This window comes from Lontra canadensis, unplaced genomic scaffold (genome assembly GCF_010015895.1).
Source record: "Lontra canadensis isolate GAN:19392208 unplaced genomic scaffold, GSC_riverotter_1.0 scaffold45, whole genome shotgun sequence".
Taxonomy (NCBI): Eukaryota; Metazoa; Chordata; class Mammalia; order Carnivora; family Mustelidae; genus Lontra; species Lontra canadensis.
This window is the reverse complement of record NW_022631039.1, coordinates 11,815,562-11,835,063: the sequence shown is the minus strand read 5'-3', so window position 1 is coordinate 11,835,063 and position 19,502 is coordinate 11,815,562. Positions and strand designations below refer to the sequence as shown.

Sequence of the window (19,502 nt, the reverse complement as noted above, 5' to 3'; positions counted from 1 at the left end):
TCTGCTCCCTTAACAAACACCAGTAAGCTACCCACGGTGCCAGCCACACGGGTTCAAGGGCGACATCGCGTTGCTGTGGCGACCCACGATGGGTAGCTCTTTATTTGTTTCTGGGTTCCACAAAACCCTCCTTGTCTCTGCCCCGTGCTCCAGCCACTGAACAGGAGAAAGGCGGGCAGAGAAAAAGGCTGGGAGACAAGGGCCCAGTGCCCCGGGGCAAACGCCCAAGAAAGAGAGTTCCCACAACCCTCCAGAACCAAGAACGTTTTCTTTACCTCCTTGTGGCCTACTTTCTTCCTTCAGAGCCTCTAGGCAGACATTTCTTAAGAGAACAATGAATTGTTTTATTTAGGTTGTCACTTTTCCTTTGCATTTACATACAGTATAATTTCTTGCCCTTTTTTGCTACCCAGTTTTATGAGCTCAGGCAAATGGAGACTGATGTCACCACCACCACAATCAAGATTAATAAGAGATCCTTCATCCTCCCCAAACACCCACACACACAGGGTCCCTGATTACCCCTCCCCAAGCGCAGAACCACCACCCTGTTCTCTGCCCCTACAGCTTTGTCTTTCCATATGTAAATGCCATCGCAGGGTTGGCCTGCTGTGGTTTTGTTTTTTGGGGTTTTTTTTTAATGTCTAAAAAGAATTTATTTTATAAAGTCAAAGTGCTTTCAGGTGGGAAGAAATGGCTCTGAATGCCAAGCAGGGATTTACTTAGTTCTATTTAAAATACATCTACGGGGGCACCTGGGTGGCTCAGTCAGTTAAGCATCTGCCTTCGGTTAGGTCATGATCTGGGGGTCCTGGGGTGGAGCCCCGCATCGGGCTCCCTGCTCAGCAGGAAACCTGCTTCTCCCTCTCCAGTTCCACTCTGCTTGTGTTCCCTCTCTTGCTGTCTCTCTCTGTCAAATGAATAAATAAAATCTTAAAAAAAAAATAAAATAAAATGCATCTAAGATAAACTTGTTTTATACAAAGAGAAAATGGGCCTTCCTAAATCACACATTACTTTCTTGGCGATTATTTTCAGTCCTTCCATCCTCTCTCTCTCTCTTTTTTTTCCCTGCATAGCCTCTTGAGTTTGGCTTTTTTCACTGGGCATCATGCATGTGAGGTCCACCCGTGTTGTCACTGTGTTCTGATGGCTCCTTCCTTTTTACTGCTGAGCCCTATTCTGTTGTCTGGATGTACAATAGCTTGTTTATCCATTTCCCAGTAGAGATATAAGGGACTCATTTTTAACAGATGAAGCGTATAGATAAAATTTAGAATGTTCTAGAACAGAGATGACAGGAAAGGAGCAGCCTTCAAGATTTTGGGAAGTTCCTCTCCAAAGAGTTGATATTTCCAGGAGGCTGTTACTAGTTAAACTAAAGGAGGGAAGTGGGCCTTTCTGCCTCCTATCTGAAGAACAGAATCACCATTCTGTGGCCAACCCTCCTGCTTAGATAACCACGGGGCCATGGCATTTGTGAGGGAAGGGGAGGGCAACTCCACATGGAGAGCTCCCCATACAGAGTCAGGATCCAGAGTCCATGCCAGCAGGGAGGCAAGGACAGAGGCTGAATTCCATTCTGAACAGATGAAGTCAGGGCTTTGGAGCTGGGCATAGCTGCATGGAAAATCTCTGCAGAGTTACTTAGGTGCTTGGAGACCTGGGGGAAATTACTTCCCTTCTCTGGACTGCAGCTTCCTTGTATATAAAAAGAGACACTACTACCAACCCTACAGGTACCATGAGGTGATATGGCTCAAAAGTGGGGCACCTGGATGGTTCAGTCAGTTAAGCAACTGACTCTTGATTTTGGCTCAGGTCATGATATCATGGGTCATGGAATTGAGCCTAATGGCAGGTTTTGAGCTCAGTTGGGAGTCTGCTTCTCCCTCTCCCTCTACCCCTCCCCCTGTTCATGTTCTCTCTCTCTCTAAAATAACTAAGTCTTCTTAAAAAAATGGCTCAAGAGGCCACAAGAATAGACATACTTTTCACCTCTTCCTGGGGAGCCCAAAGAGCCCAGGCACCATTTTTCTTACTGATGGTTGACCCATCCATGTACCTCCCATTAAAGGCCACCACATCCTGGCAAAGTAAATATTATTATTCCCATTTGAAGGTGAGGCCATACAAGGTTAGGCCAGTGGTTCTCAACCTCGGCTGCACAAGGACAGGTAGGTAAAAAAAACCATGATCCATCCATATGATAGGATAGTACTCAGTGGTAAAAGGGAAGGACATTCTGATATCTGCTACACATACAAACCTCAAGCATGGGATGCTGTCCTATGAGTGGAAGAAGCCAAACATAAAAGGTCTCATATTATTTGGTTCTATTTATATGAAATATCCAGAATAGGTCAATCAGTAATGACAGAGAGATTAGTGGTTGCCCCAGGCTGGAAGGAGCAACCACTTAATGGGTACAGGGTCTCCTTTTAGGGGTATTTGCCATTCACTTTAAAATGGCAAATTTGGGGGGCACATGAGTGGCTCAATCAGTTAAGCATCTGATTCTTGATCTCAGCTCAGATCCTGATCTCGGGGTTGTGAGTTCAAACCTTGTGTTGGGTTCTACACTGGGCGTGCAGCCCATTTTAAAATGAAATAAAATGGGAAATTTCATATGTCAATTTCACCTTAGTTTTTTTTAATGCTAAGAAAAAAAAATCACCTAGGAAGCTTTTAAACATGCCAATGCCCCCAGCTACATCCCAGATCAAATAATCTGAAATCTCTAGAGCTCCACGGCTGGGACCCAGGCATGGGTATTAAAGCTGGGACATCAATGGGCCGCTGAGACAGAGAAGCACTGAATAAGGTACATGAGAAGCCCAAGCTGGACAAATCCCAGTAAAGGAGTTAACCTGAATGTCTAACAGTAGATCAGTGGTAAAGACATCCAAAGGTACCTGGGAAAAAAAGAGGAGAGGTGGATGGTATTGGGGTTTCTGGTCACAGAGGACTTTGGCTGCCCCTTATTTCTTTGAACTTGCAGGACTGGGTAGGAGATCAATGGAGATTTTCCATTGCCCTATACTGTTTGAATTTTTATGGGATTATATTCAAGGTCTTTGTGTGTAACTAGAAGTCAGTTTTTTTAACTGTGTAATGACATAGGAAATGTTTGCCATATATCTATCATCAGGTGGGAAAGTGACTATATAACTTATTATGATTATAATAAGGTCAAAATATGTATACAGATGGAATAAGTCCCGTTAATGCACAAAAATGAAATACATATTTGTGGTGAGGCCATAGGATTCACTATGGCATTTTTCTTCTTAAGAATTCATTTAAGGGGGGGCGCCTGGGTGGCTCAGTGAGTTAAAGCCTCTGCCATCGGTTCAGGTCATGATTCCAGAGTCCTGGGATTGAGCCCCGCATCAGGCTCTCTGCTCAGTGGGAGCCTGCTTCCCCCTCTCTCTCGGCCTGTCTCTATGCTTACTTGTGATCTCTGTCTGTCAAATAAATAGAAAAAACCTTTAAAAAAAAAAAAAGAATTCATTTAAGGGTTTGGAGGAAAGAATGCCTATCAGATTACAGTGTTGTATCATGGGCTGGGAGAGATAATTGTTATGGGGGAGAATGCCCTTCCTTAGGAGACACATGTTGACGTGTTGGAGGATAAGTGTCCAGATGTCTGGAATTTATCCTAGAAAGGTTCGGAGAGAAGAGGAAGTGATAAAGCCAACATTGCAAAAGGTTAATATCCAGTGGCTCTAAGTGAATGGCGTTCATGAACTTTTCTTGCAACTTTTTGATACACATTCGAAATCTTTCCGAATCAAAAGTTGGGGAAACTTCTCCTAGGGTCACTATGCCAATGCTTTTATGATGTAAAGATTGCAACAACAGAAGACCAGTCCTCTGCTGGGAGGTGATGTCACAGACACGATGGGATGGTCACACGGAAGACAGCAGTGGGAACTTCTGGAGCACAAAGGGCAGCAGGAAAGGAGTGGGAAGGTGGAGGAGTGCTCAGAGGCTAGAGGTGGGGGTGCCCACCAGGCTGGAGTGGGAGCTGGGCCTGTGGCAGGGGTCAGGAGGCAATCCCAGTCCCCAGATCCCAGCGTTCCAGCATCTCTATGCTCCAGAACCATTCCTGACTCATTCCCCAGGAAACGGACCCTGCGCTCAGTGCACAGCTGCCCAGAATAAAGGAAGTCCTGGAGGACAACATCTGGAGTTAGACTGTCTACCCATGTCCCCCTACTCTTGTAGGGCTGACAGAGCTTTCTCAGCGGCTGCAAAATATTGCCTTATCCCCATAACTCCCTAAAGACATTATCGATGCACCTCGGTATTACAGATCTCAAATTTGAATATTTTTAACTGATCATGAAAAGAAGAAGATAACATGACTTTATTAAATGTTTTCATTGGCTCTCCCACTGTCCACAAGACAACAACCATACTTCCCAATACATTTCCAGTTACCAACTTCGGAACTAGCTGGATGGGAAGGTGGGTAAGTAGACTGGAGAGAGAGGCAAGCGGCTTGATAGGCAAGTAACTAGATAAGTAGATATTTGTCTGGAAGTTTGGGTGGATGGATCCACAAATGGGAAGATGGGAAATGAATGGTAGATGGATGGATGGATGGATGGGGGATGGATGGATGGATGGATGGATGGGGGATGGGTAGGGGTAAATGGAGGGATGGATGGGGAATGGATGGGTGGGGGATGGACAGATGGTGAGGGGATGGATGGGTAGATGGATGAAGGGGTGAGTGAGCATGTGAGTAGGAGAGATAGGCACATAGCTTGGTAGAAAAATAAGTGTATAGGTAGACGCAAAGTTGTCTGAATGGACGGAAGGATGGATGGCAGAAAATCTGTTTTCCAAGATGAACACCAAATCACTTTCAAGTGTTTCTTCAAGTAAATTGTGCTTAGCTGAGGCTCAGTGTCCTGCCTAATATAACACATGAGTGCCAGGAGGTGCCTGTGCAGTCCTGTATTAAAATGGCAAGCGCTTTCCCTGCCCTCCTCCTGCCTGAGCCTTGCTGCAAAGTGAGCAGTTCCGAGATTCTGACTGCCCTCTTATACAAGGATTCAGAGACGTTGAACAACAGGCTAGGAAGTAGTGCCGCTGAGATGTGAGCCCAGACCTTCAGACTGCTGGTTTATTCTTTGCACTGCACTCACGTCCCCTTTCAGCCCTGTCTGTGGTTCTGCCATCAGTCTTTTACACGATAGTATAACATATCTGGGCATCCTCTCCAGGATGAAGAATCTGGAGGCAAAGAATGGAAGGGACAGAGCCCTCTCCCAGCTCCTAAAATCACTGCCTCATTGGCCAGTGGTCAGAGCAACCCTGGCCACAAGTGGCCCGTGATCCCCAGCCCCCCCAAGCCCCAGCTTTGTCAGTCCCTCCCATCTTAGAAAGTCTAACACCAAGACTCAAAGATCTCATGCACCCGGGCAAAACCCTGGTCAACCCAGAGCACAACAAGAACAAAAAGAGCCTGTGTCCCAGGGGTACCTGCTTCTTTTGTTTCCTATCCCTGCCTTAGACCCCACAATTTTCCCCACCCCAAGAAAGCTCTCCCCATGGCCCATAGTCATCATGTTTCTGGGCCTCCCACATATCTTTTCTTCTGCCTAAAAATCCCTTCCCCTCTTCTCTAGCTGGAGAACTCCTATTCAGCCTTCAAAGCCCAGGTCCAAAGGCCCCTCTGAAAAGCTTTTCTTGATCCTTACAGCCCCATCTGGACTGGAGAGTAAACAGCTTTCTCTCACCTGTAGGTCTCTGCACAAGCCGTTGCTGTCATGGACCCCTTCTTTCTCTTCCTGGGGCATTCCTAGGCAGAGAGAGTAGCTCCTTCCTTTGGACTCCCACAATTGCCCTTGCAACGCTTATCATAGCACCTGCGACATGGCCGTGGGTGCTTCAGGGTCGGTCTTGGCCCCCAAACTGCAAACAAGGGCCTGTCCCCGACTCACCTTCATCTTCCTGGTACCAGGGCACAGCCAGGCATGCAACAGGTAATGCCCATGTCAACTACCTGAATTGCCCATCATCTCAGTCAGTGTTTATGAAGTCATTACGACTTGAGAGATAACAAGTTAAGAAAACTCCTGGCTTTTAAAATCTTCCAAAAATTTTGGAGCAGACAGACTTCTGAGACGTCTGGGTCAATCCAGCCAGGATGAGAGGTTTGTCCAAGGTCATGCAACCTAAGAGACAGGCCCAGGAGCTGAACGGGAAAAGCAGAAGATGTGATGGGGAACCCTAGGGGAGAGACCTCGGGGAGAAGGGTAGGAAACACTACTTTTTTTCCCTTATATTTCTGCATTGTTTCACCGGCTCCAGTGTCCATCTACTACGTCAGTAATTTTTTAAAATCTCATCAAAAAAAACATCTTGAACATGGAAGTCCGTATTTGAAATCCGTATTTGAGACCAGGCATTCTCAAAACGGCCGCATCAGAGTTGGGGGAGGGAAGGGGCTGGTCGCAAGGAGAATGCTGGAAACTACCCAAAATGCTCATCCAGGGCAGGAGAGACAGAAACTGAGGGAGCCACACCACGGAATGGCAGACTGGGTGGACAGGCCAGCAGCTGCACAGGGAACCCGGCGCACATCTCAGACTTGGCGCTGGACCACGGTACTGCTCTTCGGTTCTATTTCTAGAAACTTCAAGAATCAGCAACAGGAGGCTTTGATGATAAAAACCTAGACAATGGGTACCCTCGGGAATGGGGGACAGCGACTGGAGCGCGCCTAAGTGGGGGGTGTCTGGCAACTGGCGCTGTTTGACACCTTAATCTAGGTGCTGGTTCCCCAGCGGGTCTGGGGTTCGAGCTAGAAGCCAAAGGCAGGCTCTCCTGTATGTTATCATCCCGCAGAAGCCCGCAGAGCAGCCCCACGCTCCCGAGGGCTAGGTCTGGGTGGGGTCTGAAAAGGGAAGCTTTTCGGGGTGCCTGGCTGGCTCAGTGGGTGAAGCATGGAATGGTGATCTCAGGGTTGTGGGTTCAAGCCCTACACTAGGTGTAGAGATTACTTAAAAATAAAATATTTTTTTAAAAAGGGGTGGGGGATTGCTTTCTAAACCATTTCTGCCCCGGGCAGGGCCAAAGGTGGCTGACCTGCCAGGTCCCCACCGCCTGGACCCCCAGCACATCCCAGCTGCTCACCTCCCTTCTTGTCAGGCCCAGCCTCAGAGCTACTGCAGTTTCTCCCTCTCCTCCCAGCCTGGGCTCAGGGCTGTAGCCCCCAGAGAGAAGCAGCCCTCCTCTCCCAGGAAAACTAGAGCGGCCGGCCCTTCCGGATGGGGCCGTGCCTGGCAGTGGGCAGCTCTGGGATCCCAGGACAGAGGACTAAAGAGATGCGTCCAGGCTGCCACACAAAGCGGAGTCTGTCTGTCTGTCCCACAGAGGCCAGGGCAGCCCAGGGCCAAGCTGGCCCTGGGCTCTGAGAGCCTCCCCTTCTCCAGCTTGGCCCCAGGATACTTTTTTGTGTCCATTCATGAATGCAGGACCCTCCTGGGTGCAGACAGCATCTTGGCTCAGGCTTTGGGAGAGAGTTTTTGGACCGGTGCCTCCCCACAGTGGTCTCAAGATCAAAATCCCCGGGGAGAGCGAGTGGGAACAGGAAAGGGAAACTGAGGAAGGGGTGGGAAGGGGAGTGGGGAACTCTGTCACGGTCTGTAGGAGGGAACACAGGCTTCGGGGCATTCCATGTGGACAGCGCCTGGAGGTGTGTACCTGGTAGGACTGGCCGGACAGACCTGGACAGACCCCAGCCCCAGCCCCGTACCCTCCCTGTGGCTCCCTAAGGAACGTCCTCCCCTCTGGGATAATGAGAGTGCCCATCCCTGAAGCAGGGACCACCCCTGTCCCCTGCCTCACTGAAGTTGCTGGAAGACAGCAAGTGAGAGACCTTTTGAACCAGAAATCCTAGGTTGGCCGGGGGGGCGGGGGGGCTTCCACAGTCCTTGCAACAAGAGGCAGAGGCAAGCCCACCCCCCACCCAAGTGTCCAATGGTTTACTGCCTGTGGCACTTGGCCTCTGCCAGGGACACAATGAGCCAAGGAGGGTGCCAGGCCTCTGTGCCCAGTGGGGAGCATCCAATGCATGCCCCACATGGTCTCCCAAGCAGAACCAGCTCGCTTCTTAACAAACCCCTCGGCGATTGCGTGCTCTTCCCTGGGCTCATTCCCCACTCTCTTGATGTGCCTTGGGATCGCTTCTCACACTCGCTGCTTGCCTTTGGGTCCTTGACTTGGTGTCTGCTGCTGGGGAGACCCAAACTAAGGCAGCTTATCTGTGACTAAGAGTTGGCCTCTCAGGACACCAGCCACAAGACCCCTGGGCAAGCAAGCACCATCACTTCTCGGTGCACCCAGTCCCATCTGGGGATGCTGCTGGGACACCAGTAGGCTTGTTTGTACAGCACTCCACGGTTCACAAGGCTCGCTCACACCCCATCCCCGGGCTACTCTAGGCGACAGCTGCCTGAGCCTGGGACCCACACCTGCTCGGTTCACTGACGCTTTCCCTGGGGCAGAGCCTGAAATGAATGTGAAGTCACTCCTCAGCTCCCCTCCAAAGCCCTCGGAGCTTGCGGGGCGGGGGGGTGGGGTGGAGTGGGGAGGCGATGCTTCCTAGCCCATTTTTCCAAAGAGGAAATGAGGCTCATAAAGGCAGCCAGCAGAGTACAGCCAGACCCTGACTTAGGGACGCTGGGATGCAAGGGCTCCTTGGGGACCATGGCTCTGGCTCTGCCATCAAAACGCGTGGCCCGCAGCCTCCCCCAGACAAGGCCGCCCTGGTCTCCCTGACCCATCCCCATCCCGGCGGTCTTCCCCTCCCTGCTGCCACGATGGGATTACAATCCAGAACATCCTCCATGAGAGCTCATGGAAAACATCCCTTTCACAGTGACGGCCCCTGGAACGACTAAGCCTGCCAACCTAGTGTCACCGATGGCCAACGGTCCAGCGCACCCTCCCAGGACAGGCAGAACCACAGGAACTCCGAAGCAGAGGGCTGGGGATTTGCAGAAGCTGGATTTCCACCCAGCTCCATCCCCTATGATCAAGATTCAGGCACCCATACCTGAACACGGAGGCTATCTGCTAGGAGATCTACACCTCTCTGGGACCAAATGCACACAGACACACACATGTGCACACACACACACACACACACACACACACTCACAATCTTAGAATATCTACTCTACAAACAGACTCATTCATTCTGTCCTCCGGAGGCCTTTCTTGCCAAGAAATGAACCATGGTTTTCTCTTGGATGAATAATGAAGATCCCACCACTTGGGTACACTAAGTGCAGAGAAGTTTGGAGGGGGACAGTGCTGAGTGGCTGGATATTCAAAAGGAGCCAAGGGACCCCAAGATCACTCTTGGCATCAGCGGAAATGGGGCAGTCAGATGTCTAACACCCGCCCCCCGCCGCCCCGGAGAGACGCACGGTGAAGTTTCTTGCCTTTCTGGCCAAGAACGTGATCCTGAACCTGATCTGACCTCAACAGGTATGCTAGCTAACACAGCACGAGCCACATGTGGTTAAGGAAATACACTTTCTCTAAAACTAGGTAAAGGTTACAATTCAAGCGCATCAGTAGCACAAGGGAATTATTGCCAACGCTCACAGGTTAGGGAAAACCTGTCCTCACCAGCTAGAGATGTGCACTGAAATCAGACCCTCCAGGATCTGTCCTCAAATATGGTGGCAGAGAGAAGAGCGGGATGAAGCAACGTTGGCAAAATGCTGCTAACTGTCAAGTTCAGGCTACAGGGCATCGGGGGCTCATTCTTCTCTCTGCTTTTATGAAAGAAAGTTCTCATCACGTGAGGACTGGAGTATTTACACAATCTCAAAGTAATCCCTCCCCGCAAAGGCTACCAATTACCGAAACCAACAATAACTTTTACAGACAGAAAACCTGGAGGACATCAACGTGAGCAAGCGATCGGGGTTCACTGCCCGTTATGAGGCGCCTAGAAGGACCGGCATCGCTTCCACCAAAAACACGAAGACCAAAAACACGGAGCCTCAGTCTAACCATGAGACCCCAAACGGAGCCCAGGGACCCCCACACTGGGACAGCCTCCAGAACACCCGGCCTGGACACCTCGGAAACATGGACGTCTGACAGGAAGATGGGGGGTGAATTCTGGATTTGAGGAGGTTAAGGAAATAGCGCAGGGCATCCCGAATCGGACCTGGCAGCTGGGACAGTGACCAGGCAAAGCCGTAAAGTCAGAATCTAGAAGACTCATGAAATAACCTTGCATCAATGCTCACATTCCTTTTTTTTTTTCCTCCTCTTTCCCTCGCATTTAATAAATGACCTACATGTGTCCCTGTTTTCAGCTAGGTTTCATTTATTTATCTTCTTTTTTTCATCGTGGTAAAATATTCTCAATGTAGAATTTACTGTCTCAACCAGTTTTCAGGGTCCAGTTCAGGGGTGATAAGCACGTTCACCCTGTTGAGAAGCCGCCACCACCGTCAGGCTCCAGAATGTTCCATTCCCCCCACACTGAGACTCTGTCCCCAGGACACACTGACCCCCACCCCCTCCTCAGCAGATGCAACAAGCTGCAATCCTATCTGATGGCACTCAGGCACTCACTTTCCTTTTCGGCCACACCTTCCTCCTCTCACTCCACTGGGCTCAGGTGGAACCACACACCATCACCCCCGCCAAGCCATGCCTGACTCCCAAACTCCATGCTCCAAAGGATCTAGACTTGACATAGCCCTTCCCCCGGACTCCGGTGACAGGCTCAGGAGTGGCCATGCGATCCAAGCCAGGACACAGACACTCGAGTCCAGGACAGTGGTGATCCTGCCAGGAAAGAGAAACTCTGGGTCCACAAAGGCTGCAAGCAGTCCAGACAATGCAGCCCCCAGAGGAAAGAGAGCCCAGAGACAAAGAGAGACAGCCCGGGTCCTCTTTGAGACCCTGGATACAGCTGCACCTGAACCGAGACACTCCTGAACTTTTCAGTTCTGGACACAAATTCATTTCTTTTTTCTGATGTTCCCTTCTCTCTCCTCGTCATCCTCCTTCCTCTCCTTGTTCACATCCTCCTCCTCTCTCTCCTCCTTCCTCTTCCTTCTCTCTATCTCCCTTCCTCTGTCCCACCTTCCTTCTCTCTCCTTTAAACCAGTTCAAGTTGAGGTTTTCTGTTATTACTTATGACTGAGAGTACCTGGCTGACCTTCAAGCACCCTCCCCCCGGCCCCGGACACTTGAGTAGAAACTGTGCCCCTCTTTCCCTGCATGCTTGTTGACATCTCAATTCTGCATTCACTCACATGGTATTATTGGGAAACTGAGTCCTCCCCTAAAGCATGAGCTTCCATATGTCTGGGATGGAGCCCGTGATTCTGCATTTCTGACAAGCACTAGATGACACCAGTGTAACTGATCCACGGAGAACACTGCAGAATGGCCTTAGAGGGTCCCACTCTCGCCAACACCCACAAACCAACTTAAAGGAGCCTCGTGCATCTGGGTCACGGGGGATCCAGTGCTCATCACTGGCAACAGTCCGAGCTATCGCCCCAGCCATCCACTTTATAACTAACCCAGGCAAGCCCCAGGAGAGGACTTCTCCACATCTCTTGTCCCATGTCCTCGAGACCAAAGACAGTTGCAAACCCATACAGTGGAGTACTGTTCAGCCCTAAAGAGGAAGGAAACTTGGACACAAGGGATGAACCTTGCGGACGTTCTGCTGAGTGAAATAAGCCAGCCACAAAAGGACAAACGCTGTATGACTCCTCTTACGAGAGATCCCCAAAGTCATTGGAGTCGCAGAGACAGAAAGCAGACGGTGGTGCCAGGGACTGGGGTAGGGGAGGCGGGAAGGGAGTATCTGATAGTAACAGAGTGGGAGTGATGACGCACAGCGATGTGAACAAGCTTTATGCCCCTGAACTGGACACCTAAAAATGGCTAAGATGGTAAATGTGATGTTAGGTATACTTTATCACATTAAGAAAGAAAAGACCGCGTCCACATGCTGTGGAGGTCTGTGGATGACACCAGATAGCGGGGAGGGCATGGGCAGCCCCAGTGCTGAGGTCAGAGGGAAGCCCCATTAACCCATCCATCCATGCTCTCGGAGACACGGCGCACGGGTTCCTGCCTGAGAGTCACTGCCCAGCGGTCTCAGCCACCATGTCCTGCTCTGCCCATGGTTCCAGGCTCTGGAGACACTTAGGACCTAACCCAGAATTCCCAACATGGGCACATGGCAGCCAAGGAACATCATGAATGATTAATAAATTCGTATCAACCCTGAACTTGCCCTCGTCAGGGCCCGATGTGCCCACCAGAGGCATGATACCTACTCTTCACCTTGACTCTGGAGGCGAGAAGTTTCCTTTTCATAAGAGGAGACTCAATCACATTTGCAAAAAAAAAAAAAAATCAAAATACTTGAGCTGTACTTAAGCACTTAAATAAACAAAATACAAATACTTTATTTTACGTACTTTCTGACTTCAAGTTTTATGCTTATGAATCTTCATTTGTATTTTGCCTTTCAAATTTAAGAAAAGTTTGGATACTCTAAAATAAAAATAAGGGTTTTTTTTTTCAATTTTTTAATATTTGGTTTACTTTAGAGTTGTGGGGTATTTTTTATTTTTATTTATTTATTTCTTAAAGATTTTATTTACTTGACAAAGGGAGAGAGAGCACACGCAGGGAGAGCAGGAGAGGGAGAAGCAGACTCCCTGTTGAGCAGGGAGCCCAATATGGGACTCGAGGCAGACGCTTATTAACCAACTGAGTCATCCAGACGCCCCAAGATTTGAATTTAAATAACCACAGGTAGGGGCAGATGGGTGGTTCAGTTGGTTAAGTGTCTAACTCTTGGTCTCAGCTCAAGTCTTGATCTCAGGGTTGTGAGTTCAAGCCCAGCGTCGCACTCCATGCTGGGCATGGAGCTGACTTTAATTACTTAATTAATTTAAATAAATAAATAAATAAAGAGCCACAGGTGGCCTAGTGCGACTGCCTTGGATTGCACAACTCTAGATGATTACTAGAACCCAAATTGAGGGAAAATCTTGAGTGGAAGTAACATAATTAATGATTTTGCTGCAATAAAGAGAAAAATAACTGGTATGAAATATACAGCAATTAACAAATTATGCATGCCTCTATCTTACTCCCCAACCAGGCACGGCTGGCCCAGCCATAAATGCCAAGGCACCCGCAGCCAGCCTTCAACGGCCCGACGGCCACGCTTTACCAGAGTGTTCCATTTCTGTCATTATAGAAGTGTATTTGCCCAAGAGGATAGAACCTGTTTTGTTGAAAAGCCTGTTAGCTAGATTTTCAACTTAAAATATTCAGACATACGGAGTGTGGGCTTCCCATGGGACACTTGCTCTGGCCCCACCAATGCTCAGGACAGGCCTGTCGGTGAACAAAGCAGGCCGCACACAGAGAGCATGAGCTCTGGCCCTATGCCACAAACACAGGTGACCGTAGGGATTGTGATCCCCATGGTTGTGTGGGAGGCAGAAAAGGAAAGCACGGTCCAGGTGTGAACCTCACTACGTGCTCTGGGACCAGAGGCAAACTAAGTAAGGATAAAAAACAGTAACTTCTGGGGCGCCTGGGTGGCTCAATTGAGCTCAGAGGCTCAATGAAGCCTCTGCCTTCAGCTCAGGTCATGATCCCAGGGTCCTGGGATCGAGCCCCGCATCGGGCTCTCTGCTCGGCGGGAGCCTGCTTCCTCCTCTCTCTCTCTGCCTGCCTCTCTGCCTACTTGTGATCTCTGCCTGTCAAATAAATAAATAAAATCTTAAAAAAAAAAAAAAAAAAAAAGTAACTTCTGCCCCCCACAGTTAAGGGCCGAAGGAGATGGTGAAAGGAAGGTGCACGGTCCAAGAAGGGTGCCATGGCTCGGTGTCTAAGTTGCCTACTTAAGAGAACCCAGCAAAGAGATGAGCAGAATCAGAACACAAGCTCCAAGCTCCAAGCTCCTTCCACTCCCACTCCCCAAGGACACCGCTGTGGGAAGAGCTAGGCCCTGACCTTCATGTGGCCTTAGTGGCAACTTCAAACCCGTGGCAAGAACAGCGCGATGGGGGCCAGTCCTGGGGGCACCCCAAGACCTGGTCCTTATAAACTGGGGAGTCAATGAGCATCACAGCGAACTGAGACCCACAGGAGTTGGCTAATGCCCAGAAGTTAATTTCCATGCCCAAAGGTGCACAGCCACTAGTCATTCACCAGATCTAACTGGTACCCACTCAGATGACAGGTGCTATTCTGGGCCCCAGGGAGGCAACAATGGACAAAGACAGTGGGGACGACACTTCCCAGCCTCCCTTGCAGGAAGGCGTGGCCACATGCGTAAGTCTCCCCCTGGAAATGGGAACTGTCTTGTAGGACACGGAGAATCCAGCTTGGTTTTCTTCCCAAGTCAAGAATTAGAACACTGCCAGGACCCAGAAGCACCCTGTGTATTCCCCCCTCCCTTAGAGGTAGCCACTGAGCTGATTTTGCAATAATCGTGTTCTGGCTTTCCATGGACCTTCCTTCCTCTGCATTCCTAAACAACAGTTGGTTTGCCTGTTTTTAAGCATTGAATGATGGGATTCATACCTTCCTTTGTGTTTTGCTGTCATTCAACACGTCTATGAGATCTATCTACAAGGCTGCCTGAACGGGAAAGTCACTCTCCTTGCAGGGTCTTTATGGATATCCGCCATGCTACCAATGACGTTTGGGATGTCTCCAGGTCTTGCTTATCACGAACGACGCTGCTGAGAAAATTCTTGTCCGTTTCCAGTGACGCACATGTGCACAGGTTTCTCCAGGGAAGACCCCCAATGAAAACGAGCAATTTTTATATGCTCACTGCCCATTCGTGCTCTCTTCTCTCTCTTTGTGTTCGTCTGCAAAACAATCGGTCTTTTTACACTTTCTGTCCTCTTGTTTTTTTTTTTTCATTGTAGTTGTTTACATGTTCTGGACGTTAATTATCTTGGTGGGTAAATGTGCTGCAAATATATCCTTCAAGTTTGCAGTTCGTCTTCTACTTTCCTTTTCTTTTTTTTTAAAGACTTTATTTATTTATTTTAACAGAGAGAGAGAGAGAGAGAGAGGTCACAAGTAGGCAGAGAGGCAGGCAGAGGAAGAGGGGGAAACATGCTCCCTGCTGAGCAGAGAGCCTGATGCGGGGCTCAATCCCAGGACCCTGAGATCATGACCTGAGCCGAAGGCAGAGGCTTTAACCCACTGAGCCAACCAGGCACTCCTCGTCTTCTACTTTCTTCATGGCATTTTTCAGTGAATAGAAATCCGTAATTCTTAACGCGGTCTGGTTTACCCATCTACCCTGTAATGGTCTTAACTTTTTGTGCCTTCAGAAATCTTTACCTAACCTGAAATCCAAAAGATAGTCTTTCCTATTTTCTAAAAGTTTTCATTTTTTTTTAATTTCACTTCTAAGATTTTTAATCCATCCAGAAATGCGGTAGGGCTCCAGTTTCACTGTTTCTGTCTGGATAACGAATTGTCTCAGTACCGTTTATTCAATGGACGAGGCTTGCCTCGTCTGATCAGCAATACTACCTTTCTCAAAAATCAATGTCTTTATAGGCATGAATCTGTTTCTGGCCTCTTTATTCTGTTCCACTGGCCAATCTGCACCAACACTACAGTCTTTAATTTCTATAGCTTCATGATAAATGTATTTCTTGATCTAGGCAGACCATTCAAGGGTTCCGCTTAGAACCTGAAAGATGAGCCGGTCCAATCACCCAATGCAAAACAGAGACTCAACAAGGAAAAACATCTTCTACAGTATCACACAGCATTTAACTAGGAACAAGGTTAAGGGCTGACTGGTTGTGTTCTCCCTCCTCCCCACAAAAAATTCTTTTCTTTTTTTTTAGAGATTTTATTTATTTATTTATTTCACAGAGAGAGTGAGATCACAAGTAGCAGAGAGGCAGAGAAGGGGGAAGCAGGCTCCCCGCCGAGCAGAGAGCCTGATGTGGGGCTCGATCCCAGGACCCTGAGATCATGAACTGAGCCGAAGGCAGAGGCTTAACCCACTGAGCCACCCAGGCGCCCCCCCCATAAAAAATTATTATGCTGAAATCTAATTTCCAGTGTGATGGCATCTGGAGGTGGGACGTGTAGGGCATAATTAGTTCAAGGGGGTGGGGCCCTCATGAATGAGATTAGTGGCCTTCTAAGAGGCCAGAGAGCAGGCTCCTTCTCTTTCTGCCACATGAAGATACAATGAGAAGTCTGTAGTCTGCAACCCAAGAGATGGCCCTCACTGGGACCCAATCATGCTGGCACCCTGATCTCAGACCTCCAGCCTCCAGAACTATTAGAAATCATTTTCTACTGTTTATAAGCCATCAGTCTACGGTGCTTCCTTACAGCAGCCCGAACTGAATGAGACAAACGCACATGTCTCGTCCTGGAAGATATTCCTGTGCTATTGAATACGGCAGCCGCTGGGCACGTGGGGCTCTTGAGCACTTGAAAAATAGCTAGTCCAAACCGAGACGGGTCATGAGTTTAAAATACACAAATAGATCTCAAAGACTTGCTGAGAGAATGTAATGAAAAGAGAATGTTAAGTACCTCATGAATGATCCATTCATATTGATTACATGTTGAAATGCAACATTTTGCATATTAAGGATCAACTATAATACATTCTTTAAATTAATTTCACTGTGTTTTGCCTTTTTATGACAATGAGATAGAAAATCAGTCACACATGAAATTGAATAGCTACTAAAAAACGTACACTTATGCATGTGGCTGGTGTGACATTTCTGCTGGATGACGCTAGCTCACACTATTAAAGTCACTTAATCAGGAAGCCTTTATTAAGGACCTAACTTGTGGGCTGCACCAGGGTAAGGGCCATGCCATGAGGAAGGGAACAGAAATAGTTCTAATCAATGTCCTCTACTTCCTCCCTGGACTTGTCACCCATAGAACGGAAAAAGCTCCTGGTCCAGCCCCTGGCCCAGCTGGAGAGCTCTAACCCAGCCAGGGAGGGCAGCACCAGAGTCCAAATCTACAGCTCATTCAGAACAACCCTCCTGTCCTTACAAATCAACCAGCGGAGATCCAGAGAGGTTGAGACACTGACCCGAGACCACACAGCAGATGCAGGACCGGCGAAGGCCCATGGTACAGGCTTCAGAGCTCATTCTGTGCCTGTTTGCACCTGCGGCCTCAAGTCCCGGAATCTTCCCTTTCCTTCTAGCAAACCCTCTACCAACTTATACCTCACAATAGCATACAGGACCGTTGAGAACAAGCCTTTGAAAATCTAAGTGCCCATATCAGAGAGGATTCCATGGATTTGGGCAGCCAGTCCCTCCCACCTTCCAGCCAAATGAAAAACCACAAGAACTTCCCCATGTGCCCCCTTCCAGTGGGACTCCCCAACCTTACGAAGAAGACATGCACAGCCTCCCCCCTACCCATGCCATGCTCAGCCTGGACATCTCTGATCAAGCTCTGCCATCTGACCAGAACTTGTGGAGACCTCCTGGGGACAGGGACCCTCAGCAATTGTCAGGAGACAATGAGCCACATAGATGTAGCTATCAAAAATGATGCTACTCTGGGGGTGCCTGGGTGGCTCAGTGGGTTAAAGCCTCTGCCTTCAGCTCAGGTCATGATCTCAAGGTCCTGGGATCGAGCCCAGTATCAGGCTCTTTGCCCAGCAAGGAGCCTGTTTCTCTCTCTCTCTCTCTGGCTGCCTCTCTGCCTACTTGTGGTCTTTCTCTGTCAAATAAATAAATGGGATCTTTAAAAAAAAAAAAAAATGATGCCACTCTGTCTCAAATTCACCCCCTGCCCACCCCACCCAGAAGCAGCAGACCCAAGGGGGATGGCAAAAAGTCAGCAGAGCAGGCTGGGTGCCCCCATGGGTGCCCAAGCACAGGCAAACGCCCACACTCCTGGAACAGCTTGTCCCCCCTCCAGACCTCTAGGGGCTGAGGGCTACTTCCAGGAAGGGTTTTCCTGCCAGCTTTCAGGCAAGCAGACCCCAAAAAATCTCAGAGAAACTTAATGGTTATGAACCTCCCCATTTAACTTGTAATCAGTGCAAGGGGGAGCTTGGCTTCCACTCCGCAGTCCGGCGGGGCGGGGAGGGGGGGGGCGTTTCTGCCATCACCATTTTAGGAGAAACTGAGCCTCAGGACTGTGAAAAAGCCGAGATGGACAAGCAGCTCTCCCTGGGTTCTAAGCCTCAGTTTCCCCACCTAAAAAGAGCTTTAAACTCATTCCTCCAGTTGCCATGGGGGCGGTGAAGGCTGGGGGGAAAAGGAGTGGAGGCGCCGTGAGAGGAACAGTGAGGGGAAGGCAAGGGCAGTGTAGGGGGTACTGGGGGAACACCGCTGGGGCGTGCTAACACCTTTTCTCATTAACAAAAACGCCGGATAAAAACTGAGCGATTACTCTGCTCCGGGAGCCACGCAAAGTGCCTCACGGGGTCCCCAGGGACGGGGACGTACATTATCCCCGTTTTGCAGACCTGGAAACTGAGGTTCCGGGAGGTGAAGCGACTCGCCTCAGGGCTCGCCGCTAGGAGAGCAGGCGCTGGGAACCCGCGCTCCTCCCGCTCCGGGGCGCAAAGCTGGGCGCCGAGACTCTCACAAAGACCGCCAAGTCTCCTTTCTGGTTTCTTCCGGCCGAGGCTAGGGTCCATTTGTCAACTCGAATTCTCCGCGCGGCGGGGGGAGTGAGGCCGGCGGCGCGGGGCCGGGAGAGAGCCTCGGCCGCCCCTCCCCGCGCATCCCCTTCCGGCGACCCCCCCACCACCGCGCGCGCGCGTCCCCTTCCCCACGCGCCCCTCCCCGTGCGGTCCGCTCCCCGCGCGTCCCCCCTCCAGCGCGCGTCCCCTTCCCGGCTCGCCCCCTCCCGTCCCCTTCTCCCCACGCGCCCCCAACCTCACCTCGCGTACTTCGTCTTCTGGAAATCCAGGAGCCGGGGAGCGAACATCGCGGCGGTTCCATCGGCACCCAGCCCGAGGTTCCGACAACCGGCGCGAGGAGGGAGCGCGGGAGGCAGGGAGGGAGGCGCGGGGCGCGGGAGCAGCAGGTAGGCGGGCGCTGGGCGAGGGCCGGCCGGGGGGCGCGCTGAGCCCGAGCTGGAGCCGAGCCGAGCCGGAGCCCGAGACGCCGACGCCAAATCCCTAGCAGATGGGGCGGGGGTGGAGCCGGCGGGGTGGGGGGGGCTCCGGGCCAATCGCCTTAGTCCCCTCGGCCGCGGCCCCCTCCCGGTGCCCGGCAGACCCCTCCTGCCCTGGCTGGCTGGGGGAGGAGGAGGGGCGATAGGGAGGGATGGGGGCTTCCCCTTGGAGCCCCTTCCCTCCCTCTCCCGGTGTGCCCTCCCCCGGTCGCGAGGTCACGGCCTGCTAGACGGAGCCCCGCTGTCCTCGGCCGGGACTGGGCTGGAAAGGGAGCGGACACCGCTGGCGCGCCAGGCGTTCAGGC

General features: G+C 50.4%; 1 protein-coding gene across 1 annotated transcript in view; it reads right to left on the bottom strand.

The window, feature by feature from the left end:
* The window catches only part of MMD2 (monocyte to macrophage differentiation associated 2), a 32,794-nt gene extending 13,598 nt beyond the window's left edge, over window positions 1-19,196 (bottom strand). Inside the window, 1 exon segment of the mRNA XM_032872765.1 lies at window positions 18,962-19,196. Coding sequence (XP_032728656.1) covers window positions 18,962-19,008 — 47 coding nt within the window. The 5' untranslated portion in view covers window positions 19,009-19,196.
* Between the last annotated feature and the right edge of the window lie 306 nt (window positions 19,197-19,502).